The sequence below is a fragment of the Macrobrachium nipponense genome, chromosome 28, assembly GCF_015104395.2.
Source record: "Macrobrachium nipponense isolate FS-2020 chromosome 28, ASM1510439v2, whole genome shotgun sequence".
In the NCBI taxonomy this organism is placed as follows: Eukaryota; Metazoa; Arthropoda; class Malacostraca; order Decapoda; family Palaemonidae; genus Macrobrachium; species Macrobrachium nipponense.
The window spans coordinates 36,932,024-36,954,006 of NC_087217.1; the positions used below are offsets into that span (position 1 = coordinate 36,932,024).

Below are 21,983 nucleotides of genomic sequence, written 5' to 3' on the forward strand. Positions count from 1 at the left end.
CTCAGTTATAACCTGAAGCTTAAATTTGCTATTATTCTTTCTTGAGATCTCCAATGCGTGAGAGATGAACAAAAATGTATTTTATTTTTACTTATGGAAGCCACCATTGAGAATTGGCAGGGTTTAACAACTTGACAATTTTAACGGAGCTCTTAAAAGCGCTCAATAGTTGCGGTAAACGAACAATAATTATTGTACACAATTATTGTTCATAAGAGTGAATTGTTCTAAACGGTTACAAACAGCTTTACATGCTGCTTCATGTGATGTTTGCTGCATTTTTGTTATAAAAGCAGGTGGAATGGGAAAATTGAATACGTATGTCATAAAATCATTTAAAAAGTACCATGGTTGGTAACGAAGATGATGTGTATGATATCGATGACTAAGCCGAAGTCAACTCGCCAGAACCAGACTAGAATCCCTATGATGGTGGCAGATGGGATCGATCTTGTAATATGTATTAGACACTTTTAATAAAAAATTAATATTTTTATCCTAATGTTGTTATTACCGTAATTACATTACCAATGAAGTTTCTAAAAGGTCACCGAAAAATACAGGTTGCTGTTAGAGCAACTGTAACTCAATGTTTACATTTTCTTAGCTGGGATTGCATAGATAAGTTTGTTTAATTGATTTAGAATTATTCCTCAAATAGGCTATTTGTTATGAAGATATGTCAATAATATATAAGGTAAAAATGGTTTTATTACCTTAACTATCATTTTATTTCATAATGTGAATCTATACCACCAAGATGAGGCTAGCCTACCGATACACATCTTAGAATTCAAGGGTTAATTTTTAAAATTGTAGTATAAGACAACCCCCAATTTTTAGGGATGAATTTCAGGATTTAAAGGTTGTCTTATACTCGGAAATATACGGTATACATTGGGTCCCTAGTATTTGCATTCTCCGGATTCGCGGACTCACGGAGTCACGGATTTCTATCTGGACCATATCTACCCATTATTATGTGGGAAATTTGCCTTTTCTTGGAATTTCCTGACAAAAATAATCACTAATTAGTGTATTTTGATGTTGTTTTCATGACTAAATACATTTTTTTGATACAAAGATGATTTGCTAATTTTCAGATAATATTGATGATTAATACTATATGTATTAGTAAGTTTAATAAGATTAAATTATATCACATAATAAAAATAATAATTCTCTCTCTCTCTCTCTCTCTCTCTCTCTCTCTCTCTCTCTCTCTCTCTCTCTCTCTCTCTCTCTTATAGAGGTGTATGTTTTACTATTTTCAAATATTAATATTAATGTAATATAAATTCATTAAAGAAAATTAGTAAGATTTTATTTTATAAATTAAAAAATTTTTTTAAGAATGAAGGAAATCCTAGTCTTCTCTCTCTAACTCAAGTACTAAAGCTGTCAAATATATAAGTAATGTGACAGACAGGAGGCGGAGGAGCTGTTGTGTTGTTGCCACCAAGTGTTCATGTAATTTCTCTCTCTCTCTCTCTCTCTCTCTCTCTCTTACTGAGATGAAAAATTTTATTGTACATGTATGTAATAAGTTTATTATTAATATTTTTCAATAATAATATTATATGTATAATAATGTTAATAATACTATAACTATTATTACAAAATTCATATATGAGTATTTTAAATACAATAATCTTTCCATTTCATTCTTTTAAATACTGTACAGACATTCTCTCTCTCTCTCTCTCTCTCTCTCTCTCTCTCTCTCTCCTCTCTCTCTCTCTCTCTCGTCTTCTCTCTCTCCTTCCTCTCTCTCTCCGTCTCTCTCCTCTCTCTCTCTTGGCTTCAAGTTTTAGAAGTACGCATGTATTTATGTATATACGTATATACCTTTAAGGGTGCTAATGTTTAAGATTACTTTGAAATTATATTAATACAATATCTAAGATTAACACAGTAATATGATGATAATTTAAGGTAAATTTGATGTAGGATGTTACATAAGGTATACTATTTTTGGTGTTTCTATTTCTTCCTTCTTTTATCTCTCTCTCTCTCTCTCTCTCTCTCTCTCTCTCTCTCTCTCTCTCTCTCTCTCTCTCTCTCTCTCTCTCTCTCTCTCAGTGAAAGAATTGATAGACAGGCAAACAGATAATTGTTCAGCCCTCTCTTTTTCTCTTCTCTGGAAAAGATATTTATGGGAGGGGAAGAAGTGTTGCCTATAGAAATTAATTTCAATCGTTTGGTATCGTAAGGAGTTATTCTCTCTCTCTCTCTCTCTCTCTCTCTCTCTCTCTCTCTCTCTCTCTCTCTCTCTCTCTCTCTCTCTCTCTCTCTCTCTCTTTCATTGGCTGTTTATATATTTCCGATGGTAAAATGTTTCAGATGACTTTAAAATAATAATAATACCAATTGAGTGGTATATATGATGTAGGGATAATGCTTTAAGTATACATTTGGTATTTGAACTTTCAAGATATGCAGATATAAGCATTTTTAGAGGGGAGTTCTAATTATTTGCGGGTTCGAGCTATTCGCGTGGGGTGTCTGGTACCCATCCCCCGTGAATATGAGGGAACACTGTACTATACAGGCAGTCACCGGATCAGGGGCGGTTCTGTTCCGATGGCTTGATGATAGGCGAAAATTGGCAATTTATGGCGCATATAGCTCTAATAACCAGATTTTGGCACCAATAACTAGTTATTGGTGCCTCTGTTAGGTATGTATCGGTGCCATAACTTTGTTATTGGCGCCGATAACTGCCGATAACTGGAAATAGGCGTATTATGGCGCTGAAAATAGCCAATTTTCGGTGGTAGACGAGTGCCATGAAACTGGATTGCTGATAACTGAGTTCACTGATAACGGGGACTGCCTGTAACTACTGAAAACATTCAAGTGATTTAACACTATTATAATCTTCCTGCATTTTTAGATCATGAAACTATGCATAAATAATGGTAAAAAGTGAATGCTACCAGAAAAAAAAATAATGTATGGATGATAAATAATTACATTAAATATTTCTAAGACAGATTTTTCAACAAGTCAAAAATTTTTGATTAGATAGAAAAAAATAGTTGTTCATACATGGAATAAACCTAGGAAAAATCTTCTAGTGCCAGCTGGAGCTGGTGAAAAATTCAACAGAATTGTATATGCAAGGAATTGGTGGCATCTGTCCTCTGTCATGAGTTAGGTGGAACACACCGACCCAAGCTGGGCCTCATGATGTCTCAATTTTCTGCTTACTGCCTTCGAGTGAGGACGTCTTGTTCTTTCTCTTCTTCCGAAAGCTGGTTCTTTGTTTGCCTCTGTTTTCTTTCTGTGTTTTATTATGAAGGGTTTGTGTGCATGAGGCGAAGAGCTGAGTTTTCATGGATTTCCATAACCCTTCTGCTTGCTCAACTCTATATCCAGGAAACCTCAGAGGTTAGGCCCCAGCATAGAGGTTTTCATTTTTCGTGCTTCCTAGCCTCCATGAATACGGATCCTCATTTAGCATGCAGTAGGTGCAGAGCAAATGTATGTAAGTTACTAATCCTTGTTCAGAATGTTGTTCTTGGTCGGTGGATCACAGGAAGAGGTTCTCTGAGAAGGGTCGGCACAAGTGGAAGACAAAGACGCCATCCTTGTTGGTTGGTCCTTTGTCTCCTCCATATTTTGTTCAGCCTCCACTTCAGGCTGCCCCTTCTTTTGAGAGGCCTGTTCCAGTTGCTTTGCCTTTGGTACTAGATATTTCCCATACCCCTCCTGTTCTTCCAACGATTTGTTGAGGGAATTTTCGGCGTTTTTTTTTTTTATCTAATTATGGCTCATCATTCCCTTCACGTGGGGGGTTGTTGTGGGGGGGGGCATTGACATCTTTTTCCTTCTTTCCAGCCTCTAATGCACAGAAGATGTTAGGGCAATGCTGAGTGGCCTCGAGATAATATCTGTAACACTGCCGATGCTAGGACTGACCGAGAAAGAGGTTTGGGGAGTGGGGTGGATGCTTGAAGAATTTTCATGGGCAGGGTTCATATGGCTTGCTGCCATTGGAGAGGAGGGATAGTAAGGCTGGGTAAAGGAAAGCTCAACGAAGGAGGTTGGAATGTGGTTGGAGCTGTGGAACAGGTTTCTATGGCTGGGAGGGGGTGGGAAGGCAGTGTTGGATGGGAGAAGTAGGCTAGGTAGACCTGACTTGATGGAGCTTGTTTGGTTTCATGTTTTTGTGTGTATGATATCCAGTGAACCTCCGTCTTCGTGGAGGATGCATACTAGACCCCCCTGCGAATAGCTCAAATCTGCAAATACGTAAAACTCCTCCAAAACACTTATTGCTTTGATAGTTCAAACAAAAAAACCCTCTAAAAATGGTTATACTTGAGTATTTTAATAGTTTTATCACAAAAAGTGCATTTAGTCATGAAAATGATATAAAAATACAGTATACGTAATCAGAGAATATTTCTCAGTGAAAACCACAGTGAATAGGTGAATTTTTCACGAATAATACCTGTATATGTGTTCCGTAGGGAACTCCGTGAATAGGTGAGTCCGCGAATCATGAGAGTATGAATACGGGTTGCGGGGAGGCATTAGAGAGCTGAGGTGAATTATCAACTGTGATGAAATACTCTCGTGTACTGTTATGATATTTGTGATAATCATACATAATATCAACTAAACGTAATGAAATAATGGTACATTAAATCAAGCAAACCAAAAATATAAAAAAGAAACACGTACGTATGCACTTATTCCACGGTTGTAGCTTTTATCAGTTTTTGCAATATTTTCATATGAATAACGATAAGTGCCAAAATATCAACCTTCGGTCAACTTTGACTAGACAGAAATGGTCGAAAAATGCAATTGTAAGCTAAAACTCTTACATTCTAGTAATATTCAATCATTTACCTTCGTTTTGGAACAAATTGGAAGTCTCTAGCACAATATTTCGATTTATGGTGAATTTTTGAAAAAACTTTTTCCTTACGTCTGCCCGTTAACTCTGCTGAAAAAAATCAGAAATTCTTTCGTCCGATTGTCGTAATGTTTGCACCATTTTATTTTAGCCGTTACATAAAATTTTATATATGAAAATGTGTGCAATTTCATGTAAAATACAAAAAAAAAAATAACTAATGGTTGTAGCTTTTATCAGTTTTGAAATATTTTTATATAAATCACGATAAGTAGAAATAATTCAACCTTTGGTCAACTTTAACTCGACCAAAATGGTCGAAAACTGCAATTGTAAGCTACAAAACTTACATTCTAGTAATATTCAATCAATTACCTTCATTTTGCGTAAGACAGGAAGTCTCTAACACAATATTTCGATTTATGGTGAATTTTTGAAAACAACTTTTTTTTTTTTACATCCATGCATTACGAATTTATGCATCATTTTGTGATAATATTTTCTGTTTTGCTTTGATTGTTTTACAATTTGTTATATACCAAAATGATCGCAATTTAGTGTACAATACAATGAAAATATAATTAACTCATTAGCTGTAACCGTTTTGCTCACAGTGCGATTTGTAGACAATTATATATGAAATTTTTGTTCGCACTGTCATATATTCCAATATTTATATATAATAATGATATTTTTTTAATTTCTGATGGTTGCATACTAATCTTCAGGCAGTGACAAAAAAAGGAGCCGAAAATTAACTCTTAATCTTGAAAACAAAGCGTGCTGTGATTTTTTGAAAAAAACATTTTCCGCTTCGGCGCTCACTCCTGAATGCCGCTGGCATATGGGGGACACTTTTGGAAATACTGGCTCGGCGTATAACCCTCTTACGCCGACTGGACGTATTTTACGTCGACATTTTTCGTCTCCCGTGCCGTGTGGACGACTACGTATTTTACGTCGACTTACAAAAGTTTTTTTTTAAAATTTGCGAAAAATACTTATAGGCCTACCAGCCTAAAACTTTTGAATCATGCGCCTTGGGGGATGCTGGGAGTTCACGGATCAAGGTGTTGTTTTGTTTACAATCGTTACGCAGGCGTGCAAGCGCGAATTTCTTTCTTGCCGCACTAAAAAGTATCTGTGACACATCTCGGAAATTATTTCGTCACTTTGACATAATTTTTGTACCATTGTAAATTAGCCGTTACATGAAGTATTATATATGAAAATGTGCGCATTTTTATGTAGAATACAATAATAAAATACTCATGATTGTAGCTTTTATCAGTTTTGAGATATTTTCATATAAATAATGATAATTGCCAAAATTTCAACCTTCGGTCAACTTTGACTCTACCGAAATGGTCAAAAAACGCAATTGTAAGCTAAAACTCTTATATTTTAGTAATATTCAATCATTTACCTTAATTTTGCAACTAATTGGAAGTCTCTAGCACAATATTTCGATTTATGGTGAATTTATGAAAAAACTTTTTCCTTACGTCCGCGCGGTAACTTCCAAAAGAAATCATACATGCGATTGTGGTAATGTTTGCACCATTTTAAAATTAGCCGTTATATAAAGTTTTATATATGGAAATGTGAGCAATTTCATGCACAATACAACTAAAAACAACCCATGGTTGTAGCTTTTATCAGTTTTGAGATATTTTCATATAAATAACGATAATTGCCAAAACTTCAACCTTCGGTCAACTTTGACTCTACCGAAATGGTCGAAAAACGCAATTGTAAGCTAAAACGCTTATATTCTAGTAATATTCAAGCATTTAACTTCATTTTGCAACAAATTGGAAGTCTCTAGCACAATATTTCGATTTATGGTGAATTTATGAAAAAAATAACATTTTCTTTATGTCCGCGCAGCGGTAACTCTTCCAAAAAAATCATACGTGCGATTGTGGTAATGTTTGCACCATTTTAAATTAGCCGTTACATAAAGTTTTATATATGAGAAAATGTGCGCAATTTCATGTAGAATACAACCAAAAATAATTGAAGGTTGTAGCTTTTCTCATTTTTGAAATATTGCATATAAATCACGATAAATAGAAAAAAAACCACGTTCGGTCAACTTTGACTCTACCGAAATGGTCGAAAAACGCAATTGTAAGCTAAAACTCTTACAGTCTATATAATTCAGTCATTTATCTTCATCTTGAAACAAATTCGAAGTCTCTAGCAAAATATTTAGATTTATGGTGAATTTTAAAAAAAATCTTTCCTTCCCTCCGCGCGCGGATTCTCCGCCACAAATCTCCGAAATGCGTACGTACCATTCTCGGAATATTTGCTCCATTTCATATTAAGCATTTCATAGAGTTTTATATATGAAAATGTGCGCAATTTCATTTAGAATAAAACGAAAAATATTTGAAGGTTGTAGCTTTTCTTATTTCTGAAATAATTGCATATAAAAATATATATATAAAAAAATTCGACATTCGGTCAACTTTAACTCGTCAGATATGGTCAAAAACTGCAATTGTAAGCTAATACTCTTACAGTATAGTAATATTCAATCATTTGTCTTCATTTTGAAAGAATTTGGAAGTCTCTAGGACAATATTAGATTTATGGTGAATTTTGAAAAAAATATTTGTTTACGTCCGCGTGTTACGAATTCATGCATTATTTTTTTATAATTATTTTCTCTGTGTTGCTTTTATCGTTTTACAATGTGTTATATACCAAAATGATTGCAATTTAGTGTACATTACAACGAAAAAAAAAGTAACTTGTTACCTTTAACCGTTTTGCGCACAGCGCGATTTGAATACAATTATATATGAAATTTCGTTTTTGCGCTATCATATATCGCATTATTTATATATGATAGTAATGATAATCTTTTTCATTTCTGATGGTTGTATACTAAACTTCAGCCAATGACAAAAAAAGGAGCCAAAAATGAACTCTAAATCTTGAAAACTAAGCGCGCTGTGATTTTTTGAAAAACATATTTTTTCCGCTTCCGCGCTCACTCCAAAACACCTCCGGCACACGGGAGACAATATTTTTTTTACCGCTTCGGCGTAAGAGGGTTAAGGGTTAATTGCCTTGGCATCAGTTACTGTCCCTAAAAATCCATTAAAAGTGGGTGTGGGCTAGATCATATGCGATGTATGACTACGTTCCTCGTGAATCTCATTACGACGTATGTAATGCTGTTGTAATTATACAGTGGTACCTCGACATACGAAAGGCTCAACTTACGAAAAACTCGAGATACGAAAGCAAATACGAAAAATTTTAAGCTCTGCATACGAAAAGTTTTCAAGATACGAGATTCGCCCGGACCACCAAGAACAATTTTAAAACTCCCGCGCCGCCAACTGAGAAAACTCGTCACCATCCTCCCGCTCTCCCATTGGTTCCTGATGCTAGTCACCCCATAAGATCCTGCTCTCCTATTGGTCAGCATCTATCCCTTGTGCTCTATGTATCCTATTGGTAAAAGGATGCTGTAAATTGAAAAACTTATTCATGCAATATATTTAATAAAAAAAAACATTAGGTAAAGAAAGAATAAAGAATAGAAATGAATGGTTATTATACTGTTTGGTAGTTTCAGTAGTTGAAGAGAGATAATGAAAATTAATGGCTTACTGTGTACTATGAAAAGTGATTGCTTGGCGATCGTTCGATACTCGTAAGTGCTGGATGTAAACAGAAGTTTGGAAGCTTTTTTTTGTTTGTTTATTATAGTTAATGGTTACTTAATAATTATATGAAATGATTACATCCAATACATTTAATAAAAGAATTGTGAATTAGATATCATAAAATATAAAATAAATCAGACTGCCAACAAATACGTATTTTTTAGAATTCTTCTTATGTTTTAATATTATGTTACGTATTCGTATGTTTCATTATAGCTGTCAGTAACTCGGTATCTCCATTAGGTGAAGATAGAATAAAGAATAGAAATGAATGGTTATTATACTGTTTGGTAGTTTCATTAGTTGAAGAGAGATACTAATGAAAATTTATGGCTTACTGTGTGCTAGGAAAAATGATTGCTTGGCGTTCGTTCGGTACTCTTAAGACGGGTAAGAGCTGAATGTAAACAATCGATTGGAAGGTTTTTTTTTGTTTGTTTGTGTATTATAGCTAATGATTAATTAATAATTATTTGAAATGAGTACATACTGATTATTTATACCTTTTTTTTGGCATATTCTAAGCTTTTAGCTCTTAGGTTTAGATGTCAGAATCATAGACTAGGCTACAGTAGCAACTGCTAACATAGGCTAGGCTTATTGCTAAGGGTCATATGCTAAAGTCCTAATATATGCAGTAAAAATGGGGTTGAACATTACTACATGCAGTTGAATATTACTCAAGTATGTAAAGTATTTTGCCTTTTTGGAGTCATATTTCTTCCGTCGGATCGGCGTAGTAACCGTAGAACATGTGTTTTAGGCCTGGAAATATAATTTACTGGGGTGTTTTTGGAGGGCTTGGAACGGATTAGCCATTTTACATGTAAAATGTGTTCCAAGATACGAAAAACTCATGATACGAAGGCCGTCTCGGAACGGATTAATTTCGTATCTCGAGGTACCACTGTATTGCATTTCCTTAGCACAGGGCTGCTAGTAAGCTAAATGCAAAGACTGCTTTCCTTGTTGCAAAATGCATCATCTGCTGTTTGCCAGCTGGAAGGTACATATCGCCTGCCATAAAAGCCCTCCTTGTGTTAAGTTGAGGTTAGAATGTGAACCATGAAGGAAAGGCTATATTAAGACTAGCCCTTTGTATCCAAGTTTAAAGAGGTTATGGTACTACTAACCTTTAGCATGATGCCTCAATAAGTGTCCTTTCACTAGGTTGCTGAGTAGAGACTAGAATTTTAGAAAATCTACCCATGGGGAGAATGGTTCTCTGGTAGAAAAATTTTATGTTATGAGAACAAAGTAACAAAAACCCGGTGCCAAAAAAGAAGCTGAGTCAGTCGTTTAGACCTTCTTCAGTCAGAAGATTTGCTGAAAATGACACACCTCCTTATAGTTCTGACTGGCTCTAATACCATGACTCGGTAGTTGGACTATAAAGCCTCAGAGCTGGCAATACTGATTACCGTTGCTGTGATGCCTCAGTGTGTATCCTTTTTCCAGTCAGCAAATACCTCGTCAGTGAAAGGAAAACAATGATTGAGGTGGAATATGTGGAATTTCAGGATAGAGCTGCTTTTTTCAATACAGAATGGTGCTTGATATCTCTTTAAGTAGGAATTCAGAAACCACCAAAAGAAGCAATTTTCCTCCATGCAAGCATGGCAGTTAAAACATTGATGCAACCTTTTTCTGATTTAACTAAGATAAGATACCGCCACAATCTTGGAGAACCAGTGTCCCCCCCTCTCCAGTTTAGGCAAGCTTGCTGCCCTTTCACTTTTAAAACAACAAGTCATGTGAAGTCAAAATTTCAGATTTTTGCATTTCCTTGGATGTTGGAGGCAGTGGCAGAAATAAAAAAAAAAATTTGGTATCCTCGTATCTGACAACTTTGCAAAGAGATGGACATCACTTAACCTTCCTTTTGGGAAAATAGTTCCCACAGGATGTGGCTACCCAGCAGTTTGGTGTCCAAATGAGGTAATTCTCAGAAGGGAAAACCTCATCCGAGTTTCATGCATTACAAGTTCATATGGAATGTGTGGTTATTTTACCTCCATACTGAGGGTTTGGTTGAAATCTCACTGAAACTCTTATACATTTTCTGATTTACCTGTTTGTTGGCATGGTCCTTACTACTATAATAATTATGACCTTCAGGGCTGCATTCTTAGAGCCCTTGCTTTGTGGGTTTGGCATTGACTCAAGTACAGAAATTTTCAATTCCCTTCTTCCTTCCTTTGCATTGCCAAGATTGGGACTTGCAAGGACTCATTTGCTCCAAAGACAGTCTGCTTGACCACCTTGGCATCAAGAGCCCAGATTAGTTAACTCTGCTTTGAAGAGGAAATTCCCTGTTCTTCAGTGCGAGTTTAGTATTACAGAAAAGAGATTGTTCTTGGTCCAATCACTCCAGGTTTACTCAGATCTCATGATAGACGTCCCAGATGGTATTCTTCTCTTACACCCTCTCACAAACAAACTACTCTCTGTGCTTGGGCTGAAAAATTAGTGTCCCTAAATAAAAAGGTGAACCAAACTCCTTTCCTAAGTCACATGACTTCTTGAAGGTGAGCACATCATTTGCTTCCTTCAGCAACCTTTTTTTTCATAAAGTCTCCAAGTTTGAAGGGTGGTCATCAGAAGCAGTATTTCTCAAACATTTCCGTCACAAGATAGAACAAATTCTGCTATATTGTATGTCAGTGGTATGATAAGTCTCGGCGATTGGTGCCTAGCAGAAATCAAAGTGTCGTTTTGATACGATGGTAATTCTGAGATATAGCTAAAAGTGAGAAATTGTAGTCCTGCATACTTTAGAACCATATAGGTAACAAAATTAGGGTTTTTCCATATCCTTCATTGTTAAATCATAAGGGGTATCCTCAATAGAGGAAATTATAAAAAACTGTGAATTTACCATGAACTGTTTTTCTGTCTGGGTCATTGGGAGTCCTTAGTTACATAGGAGCAAGGCCATTTTGTCTCCTGTCATTTTCTTTTATACACTCCCTTGAGGATGAATGGTGGCTGCACTGTCATTAGTCAGGTTTTGACAGGAAATCCTTTTTTTTTTTTTTTTGGTAGCCACTGTGAGTCCTCAAACCCACCCACTTTCCCTGAAGAAAAAGCTTGCTAATGTGTGGTGGGTCTTTAATTTCATAGACCTGGTGATTCATGCACTGTTGCACATCTGTTTGTGAAGGGTAAGTGGAAAGATTGTAATAGTTGCTGGAGACAGGGGATGGAGCCCGCCTGCCTTGAATGCTTTTATACTCTATCATGGTGTCAACAGGCACTATCTTGGCCAAAACCAACCATGAGAGCATTTTTTGATATTGGTTGGTTTGTCTTGTGGAGTTCCTGTTGGGACCATGTGGAGTCCATTATGGGATCAGAAGGGTAAAAATTTAAGGACTCCAGCAGCTACCAAAAATAGGTTTTGCCTAAGTTAAAACCTGTCTGTTCAGCCATCGTGTTATTGCTCGCAGGACCAGTAGTATTAAAAGTGATAGGAAAACTTTACAGTTGAGATCTTTCTAATGTTAGTGACATTAGGATTTATTCATGTGAAAAAGACTGACAGTAGAGATTTTACAATGAAAATTTTATAGAAAACATAAGTATACAATAAAATTTCTCATAATTTTCTAGATGTAATATCACAGACCCTGCATGGTCATGCTAACTTTGAACCTTAGGAAAGAGGATGGAAAAGCACTTTGGTTGTGCACTAGTTCCAAGAACAGGATATCAGCACCTGCTAAAGTAGTCCAGAGGAGTAACATTAAAATCCATATTTTTGCTCTCTAAGCTTTAGAATCTGATTTAGGAGCCTCTATGAACCTATACAGTTGGATCTTCATGGTCCTAACTTGACCCTCTTACGCCGAAGCGGTAAAAAAAAATTGTCTCCCGTGTGCCGGAGGTGTTTCAGAGTGAGCGCGGAAGCGGAAAAAATATTTTTTTCAAAAAATCACAGCGTGCTTAGTTTTCAAGATTAAGAGTTCATTTTTGGCTCCTTTTTTTGTCATTGGCTGAAGTTTAGTATGCAACCATCAGAAATGAAAAAAATTATCATCATCATATATAAATAATGCAATATATGATAGCGCAAAAACGAAATTTCATATATAATTATATTTAAATCGCGCTGTGCGTAAAACGGTTAAAGGTAACAAGTTACTTTTTTTCGTTGTAATGTACACTAAATTGCAATCATTTTGGTATATAACACATTGTTAAATGATAAAAGCAACACAGAGAAAATATTATAAAAAAAATAATGCATGAATTCGTAACGCGCGGACGTAAACAAATATTTTTTTCAAAAATTCACCATAAATCTAAATATTGTCCTAGAGACTTCCAATTTCTTTCAAAATGAAGACAAATGATTGAATATTACTATACTGTAAGAGTATTAGCTTACAATTGCAGTTTTCGACCATATCTGACGAGTTAAAGTTGACCGAATGTCGAATTTATATATATATATATATATTTTATATGCAATTATTTCAGAAATAAGAAAAGCTACAACCTTCAAATATTTTTCGTTTTATTCTACATAAAATTGCGCACATTTTCATATATAAAAATCTATGAAATGCTTAATATGAAACAGAGCAAATATTCCGAGAATGTGACGTACGCATTTCGGAGATTTGTGGTGGAGAATCCGTGCGTGGAGGGAAGGAAAGATTTTTTTTTAAATTCACCATAAATCTAAATATTTTGCTAGAGACTTCGAATTTGTTTCAAGATGAAGATAAATGACTAAATATTACTAGACTGTAAGAGTTTTAGCTATATTGCCGTTTTCGACCATTTCGGTAGAGTCAAAGTTGACCGAACGTGGTTTTTTTTCTATTTATCGTGATTTATATGCAAATATTTCAAAAATGAGAAAAGCTACAACCTTCAATTATTTTTTTTTGTATTCTACATGAAATTGCGCACATTTTCATATATAAAACTCTAAGTAACGGCTAATTTAAAATGGTACAAACATTACCACAATCGCACGTATGATTTTTTCGGAAGAGTTACCGCGCGGACGTAAAGAAAATGTTATTTTTTCATAAATTCATCATAAATCAAAATATTGTGCTAGAGACTTTCAATTTGTTGCAAAATGAAGGTAAATGCTTGAATATTACTATAATATAAGCGTTTTAGCTTACAATTGCGTTTTTTGACCATTTCGGTAGAGTCAAAGTTGACCGAAGGTTGAAATTTTGGCAATTATCGTTATTTATATGAAAATATTTCAAAACTGATAAAAGCTACAATCATGAGTATTTTATTGTTGTATTCCACATAAAAATGCGCACATTTTCATATATAATACTTCATGTAACGGCTAATTTACAATGGTACAAAATTTATGTCAAAGTGACGAAATAATTTCCGAGATGTGTCAGATACTTTTTAGTGCGGCAAGAAAGAAATTCGCGCTTGCGCGCCTGCGTAACGATTGTAAACAAAACAACACCTTGATCCGTGAACTCCCAGCATCCCCCAAGGCGCGTGATTCATAAGTTTTAGGCTGGTAGGCCTATAAGTATTTTTCCGCGAATTTTAAAAAAACTTTTGTAAGTCGACGTAAAATACGTCCAGTCGGCACACGGGAGACAAAAAATGTTGACGTAAAATACGTCCAGTCGGCGTAAGAGGGTTAAGTATTGTCATTGACAAACTCTGCAGATTCTCTTCAAGATGTAAACTTTGTGTCCTTAGTTCCTTTCTGTATCAAGAAGGTATGATTTCATACAAGTTTGCAGAATGTGTATTTTCAAATACTGTTTAATCTATCCTCCAGGAAGTTTGTTTTGTTTTGTGAACAACCTTGAAATTGTGGTTATTTGTTTTAAACATAACACAGTTCTTCAGATAATGGGTCTTTTAGTTAATTCCTCTGCTCCGAAATGGACCAGGGAAGTAGCACCACAGGCTGGACATACCTACCAGTCTGTTCAGAGATAACCCAGATTCCTCCTACCAATGGATAAGTCTTCTATGTAAAGAACAAAGTTTTGTATTATGTAGGATTAAACTTCAAATTTAAAAAGTAATTTGTATTTTTCTAAACATACAAACCTGAAGTTCTTTACATGAATGGCCCACCTCAGTCACCCCTCACTCTGGTACCTGGGCGGAAGGCATGGAGGAGTGCAGTGCAGGCTGACAGGTGGGTGGGGCTTCCCCTTCCCTGTCAGAAATGTACTACAGCCTTCCCAGTAAGTTTGAAAAGCCAGTCCAGTATTGAACCTATTACCCACCAAACAGATGTATTTTAAGAAAATAATGGTGTACCAGTAATTCAAGTAAAATGCATTTAATGCTGGTGTTGTAAATTGATATTACAGTACAGTATAATGAATAAAAATTGTGATTGCATTAATGAAAAATGTTTTTGCTAGTAAGCTGAAATTTATTTAAAGTTGCCTCATTTTGATTCATGAAACTTTTTCAATAGCAATATTGAAATGTACACTGAAATTGCTATCAACTGGCAGTATTGCCAGGCTACTCAGTCTCTCTTGGCGTAATTTAGGTTTTGAGAATTTTTTTTTACATCTGGTAATTCAAACTTGATAGTTGAAAAGATTCTTAACCCAAATTGATAGTGCATTATATTGATGCTCATCATGAGTGAATCTGTCCACCACCCAAAACCTGTTATTGCTACTCATATGAGGGTATCTGTCCTTTAAGGGTTAATGTTGCCTCAGAGTTAGTAATATTCTGTTACAGCTTCCACTTCTATACCCATTGAAATAAATCTAAAGCTGTCTAATAAACAATCTGCTCATTAGGACACTGTGGTGCCGGAGATAATTTATTTTGGCGATCATAGCTGCAGCACTCAACTCTGTGTACTTGATACATATGTGCTGAATTTATTGATAAAATCATCATCTTTCTCATTGTCTAACAATGTCTGGATTTGAAGGAAAGCGTATTGCTGGTGAGGCATATTTATCTGTATAATATGCTCTGCAATTTCTTCCTCAAGCTGGTCTCTAGAATCCAGTTATTCTCTAAATTTCTTGTGCTCGGGTCAAGCGAGCATCATAATTCAGCTCACCAGGTTTTGTCTTGTGTCTTCCAGTTCTTCTCTCTTTAGAAATGTACAGTTTGCACATCTTCAGAGCTTGCACAGTTGTTGTTGCTCATATTTTGTGCAAGATTTTCTTGCATCATATGTTTTGGTTAGTACTGGGCTCTAAAAATGCATGGATGAGTAAAAATGAAAGGCCACGATGCAAACAGACAGATTCCTTGCATCACCTTTGGTTTCAGAGGTTTCTTCTGGTGCATATCTCAGCACTTCCAAAGCTTCTGTAATTTACTTGGCATGCTCAGGAAGTACATGCACAGTTTCATGCTTTTGTCACATGATCCCTCTACCTGAATTGCTTTTGTCACATGATCCCACTACCTGAATTAGCACATAAATATTAAGAACATCTCACCCATGGTTGGAACTTGAGAAGAATGTGGACACCTTTCTAAAGTGCCAGTCATAGATTGTGTCCCAACACCAATTGCATGCGCACCAGCAAGCTTGACTGTGTGATTATGTCATCATATTCTTGGTCATTTTGTAATGGGTAAAGCTGACTTCACATGTAATTGAATAGTCATTGAAACACTGCCAAGCGGACTTCTGTATCTTTAATAGTAATGTTGTTGAAAGCATAACAAAGATAATTTTCATACTGTTCAACAGTTGATTTTTACTATAAACTATTAATTGTGCATTATTATTCGCAGTGAGAAGTACAACACTCAAAATCCATTATTAGTGTTTATAAGGGCTGTTTTATAAAAAAATATTTTTCTTTTGAAAATGTATTTTCTTAAGTATTATGCACCTGAGGCAATTGCCATATTTCACCCTCCCCATACTACAACCACTACCACTACAATGCTGCGACACTGCATATAAATGCAATACTGTGGCACTCAATGCTCACAAGATGTATATGGCCCTGAGCTGAAATAAAGCATATTCTTCTTCTTCTTCTTCTTCTTCTTCTTCTTCTTCTTCTTCTTCTTCCCTTGTTGTTTAAATTTTTTAGGATCTCATTTTCTATTCACAGTACATATGGTATACAATCATATCATTAACAAGTTGTGTGTACTGTACTGTACTGTACAGTGTACAGTTTACCTAAGAATAATAATTGATAAACAACAATCATGTAGTAAAACCACATGTAGTAAAAAAATAAGACTGTATTGTATATGTTCATTCTCTCATACATCATTGGGAACAGCACCCCAAGAGATTGATTTTAACATCTCGGTGTGCTTGCGTGAAATTCAGGCAGTGTTCAGTGTGGTAGTATGACTGAAAAGGCATTATACCTCAGTGCAATTCAATAGTCTAGGTATTGGCAATGGGTCACACTAAGAAAGGTGCAGTAAAGAGCATAGTGCCTGCAGAAGAATTGCAAATGATAGATTGGTCACTGTAGTATGCATTTTATAGGTGTCATAAACAGACAGTTGCTTTATGTTGAGGTTTCTTTTCTTGTGGGTAAAGGTACAACTTAAAAGTGATGCACACTCAACCTGTGAACAGTTCTCACTCTCCTGGAAGCACTCCTTTGGACTCAAATGCCTTGTCAGTCTACTCTTTAAAGTACCATAGTAATATCCTTTAGTAAGGGGCTGGATTGTATCTACTGAAAATAACAGTTGCCTCCAAAAATAATCTTATGTTTAAGAAAATAACACATCGGGAGGCTCTTAATTATTAGCACATAGGCAGAAGAAAAATACCCAGATATTACAAAATCCATTAATCCATTCAATTCTGAACATATACTCAGAGTGAATCTCCCCGTATGGAAAATGTATTTTAACCATTAACGCAGGATTTTAATACAGATTCAGTTTGTGTCATTTACCATGTTTCCACTGTAGTAATAGTGTGTGTGTGTGTGTGTGTGTGTGTACGTGTGCATGCTTGCGCGTGAAGTTGTGACTGGAAAAGAGAGATATGCAGTTTACCATACATTAATCTACATGAAAGTTATGGTGAGAGTTTTGGAAAGTGGATCATATATTCTCATAGTATTATTAAAGCTTAAGTGAAATGGAGTAGTGTCAAAATAATAGAATATTTTTTGCAGTTAGATACACTCCTTAATGCAGTGTGGGATAAAGTAATTTTTAAATACATAATTTTTGTGCCATCATAAGTAATCTCAAGCTGCTATTTTAACAAGGAGCAAAGGGATCAAAACTAATTGCCATGGCAACTTTTAAGAACTCTTAAGACTATCCCATTTACTATACTTAAGTATCTGTTGCTGATGTGATTGCTGGGCACCTGTATTGTTTATAGGTAACGCGCAGTGATGAAGGCAAGGAAGAGGACATGAGAGGAGCATCTTCTGGAGTAGATGTTATAGAAGGAACACAAGTCAGGGTTTTAGAAGGTCTTGTGGATGAATTATCTGTTCATGAAAATAATACTTACAACTATGATCAAGACTTGGAAAGCCCACAGGGAGCTGTAGGTGGAGTTCAGTTACAGGAGTCTGCTAGGGCCCTGTCGGCATTTAGACGGCCAAGGGACTGAAGCATTTCTTAGGTATCACATAGGCTAGACTGTGATATCATAGTTTAAAATGGAATTTGAATGAGCAGACAAATTGGAGGTGTTTAAAGAAAAATTGTTTTACATCTAAAAGCCACTTTAAATATTCTGAATGACATGCACTGCAAAGCATGTTTCTAGAAATTCCTTGCTTCCACCTTTTGTCATCCATTTTTTTTAGATTATAAAACTGTATAAAACTTCCCTTTTCCAAGTGACTAGCTTTTAAAGTATACAATACAGTATACTAAGATGACATTTCTTGACTTATTTAAAAGTTCTACTAATTACCATACCTGTAATTACATTAATGATTTTAATGAATGTAGGTTGTCTAGGTTAATGGTTAAATGAAGTTTTTAGAATCCATGATTAGATAGCAGGAACTGGAGCACAACCTATTTTATTTTTATAAGTCAAACCTAAGCATCAAGTAAATTAGTACTGGTTTGGCAACATGAGTACATATTGAACTTTTGTTCAAAACTGTACGTTTGAAACTTTCTATTTAGTGTATTGTGATTACTGTTCTTAATTCTTAACCATAGGGAAGAATTTGAATTAATTAATTCCTGTCAAGAAACTCTCTTAAAACACTTTAACAGGATCAAGTGTCAATTGTGCCATGTAACATGATTGCAAAACTAACACTGCCTTAGTTACCGGTACCCAATATTAATCCTATATTTTTAAAATAGAATATTCTTTTATGCTTTTAGTGAAGAAAATTGTTTATTGTAGTTTTTTAAATTAAAAGAAGATACTATCTGGATAAACCTGAATCCATCCTTTTGAGAAACTCCGGTTAGTTTGAATTGAACTAATGACGGGGCACATTAGAAAATATTTCTCCTTAGTGACAGGCAACCAATGTACTTATTATCTGTGACTTAATTGTTATCAGAAAAGTGTGACACCTTAGAATGAAATACTGATAATATCTGTAGAAGCAATGTACCTTCAGATAAAATTATAAATATGTTGCAGACTCCCACACTGCCATTTTGACTGTTTAGTTTCAGTTGGAATACTTAACTGGTGTTGTACATCTCATCATATTCTTACTCTTGCATTATTTAAATGTTGCTACTAGTGTTTGTTGATAATATCTGGAAATCTGCTGTGAATAGGTGCTTTGTTGTTTAGGAAGCACAATTAGACTAACCAGGACTGTAGTATTCATCTGCACATTATCATCAATGCAAATTAGGGCACAAATACAGTTTTGTAGGGAAGGCATTTGTGACTACTGTCCTTTTCTCATTGTATTTATTAAGCATAACTCTTCTTGTTTGTTGCTCAGACAAGAATAAATATGCGCAACTCATAACTTTTAAAAAAATGTAAGAGTAATTTTGAAAATTTCACACTATTCAGGATTTTAATTGTTTTAAAATGCTGGGCAGGAATGCTTGAAATTTCATAAAAAAAAAATTGATTAGTCATTGAATGTCAGTGATTAAAACAGGTGTCCACTTTACTTCATTCACTAGTATTATAGGAGCCGAAATCTATAAACCACTCTCATAATTCAAAGAATGTTTGCTCCTTTTCTTAACCTGGTTATATATTACATAATATGCATAATACTTTACACCAATTCTTGTTCATTAATAAATATACTGAGGAATGTGGAAGTATAGCATTTTCGAAGCTACAATTGACCGAAGCTATACTCTTTCATGAGACTATTTGTTATGTACAACCAGTGGGAAGGTGAGAAGGGTGTGAGAAAGAGCAATAAAGCTTCTTTGTCCTCTGAGCGGCTAGAGCAATAAATCTAGCCCTGTGTAATAGCAGTGTTAAACAATTCTAAACATTTCTCATGTACTGTACTATGAAGAGAGCATAACCCAAATATGATCAGCACACTTAAACTTTAAAGAAAGGCCAGTTTTAGTGTTCTCTTGACTAATTATTCATTTCACAAGGCTCCTCATTGATTTGTTATCTCTAAGACCAATGTACACTTCATTGCTTTCCATAAAGAGATTATTGGCAATAAAAGCTACCACATAACCATATTTTTAAAAGAATTGTTTCGAAAGTTTAATATACCTTGGATTTTTTAGTTATGCTAGGAATAATTTTTCTGGATTTTCATCTTTTCATGCAGAACCACAGTATTTTTACATTTTACTAATGACTGTTTACCCTAATGTATAGCAATATCCTGGGAAGCTAAACATTCCACTTCTTAGTAAGAAATGATAACAAGATGATAAATTTAGAATCATATTACAGGATTTACTAATAAATTTCATGCACTATCTCTATCTCTTAAGGTCACTTTCCTTAAATACAGTAATTATCATTGTTTACCTCTCGACACCTAGACTGACATGTCTCCCACCCCACAGATTTTACTAGTTGATTATTGCAATTCAATATTAATCTACAATTATTACTCAATCAATGGAATTTATATATTATATATATATATATATATTATATATATATATATATATGTGAGGTGTATATTTTGTTATATGTGTGTTGTATAATATATATATATAATATAATATATCTATTATATATAGTTATTATATTATAATATATAATTACATATATATATAATATATATATAGATTATATTATATATAAAAAATTATATATAATATAATTATGTGTGTGTGTGTTTTTGTGTGTGTGTGTGGTGGAGGTGTGGTGTGGTGTATATATATATGGTTGTGTGTGTGGTGTATATATCTAGTAATATATATTATTATATATATATATATATATATATAGATATGTGTGTTGGGTGTGTGTGTATATAAGGTATATATATTGTAGAAGGATATATATATATACATATCATTATATTAGACAGGATATCATATTAGAGATACATGATATATAATATATATATCTACAGAGATTAGAGAGATGTATAAATAACTCAGATGCTGACGTATAGAGATTGATATATATATAGAGAAGATATATGTTATATTACAGAGATAATATATATAGATGTATGTATGAATAGATGGGTAGAGATATATAATAAGAGAAATAGTACAATAGATTAGAGAATAGAGATATATAGATATCTATTAATATAAATGAGATATACGATATATGTATAGATATATATATAGATTAGATATATAGAGATGTAGATTAATATGGGTTATATATTAGATACCATATCTATCTGTGTATAATATAGATATATTAGATATATCTATAATATTATAGATATATAATATATATAATATAGGTTTTAGATAGAGACTATATATATATAAAATATACGAGATATTTTTATCGGAGATAGATATATAATAATATAATATACTATATACAGTTTTATATATATAGTAATATATATTATATGTATATATTATAATATATAATACAGGTATATATATATATATACATTTATATGGGGAGGGTACATTTGATATATATACATAATAGGTATGTATCTATATATATATATAGATTATATATGAATATACATATATAGATCTATATATACTGTAATATCTACATTTGTATATACATTTGGTATATAGATTATAGATAGATATTAGATAGATTATCGATACATATATTATATTATTAGATAATATATATATATAATATGATAAACAGACATATATATTAGATATAGATATATATACTAACATCTACCATATAGATATAGATATATATTAACCATAGACATATATATAGATAACATATACATATATATATATGTATATAGCTATATATATATATATATATAAATAAGAGATATACACACACACACACACACACATATATATATATATATATATATATCTAATAAAAGGAGCCCATAAAAACACACAAAATGTAGAGAGAAAAGTACTATATT

At 34.0% G+C, this 21,983-nt stretch overlaps 1 protein-coding gene across 3 annotated transcripts in view; it reads left to right on the forward strand.

Annotated features, from left to right (window-relative positions):
• LOC135201666 (6-phosphofructo-2-kinase/fructose-2,6-bisphosphatase 1-like) overlaps positions 1 to 21,983 on the forward strand; it is a 229,128-nt gene that overhangs the window by 180,713 nt on the left and 26,432 nt on the right. Inside the window, exon 11 of one of the 3 annotated variants that reach the window (XM_064230778.1) lies at positions 17,882 to 19,065. The exons of the other annotated variants lie outside the window; for them this stretch is intronic. Within the exon in view, the coding sequence (XP_064086848.1) occupies positions 17,882 to 18,118 (237 nt within the window). The 3' untranslated portion in view covers positions 18,119 to 19,065. Of the gene's footprint in view, positions 1 to 17,881; positions 19,066 to 21,983 lie in introns of those variants that run through there. 3 annotated transcript variants of the gene reach the window in all.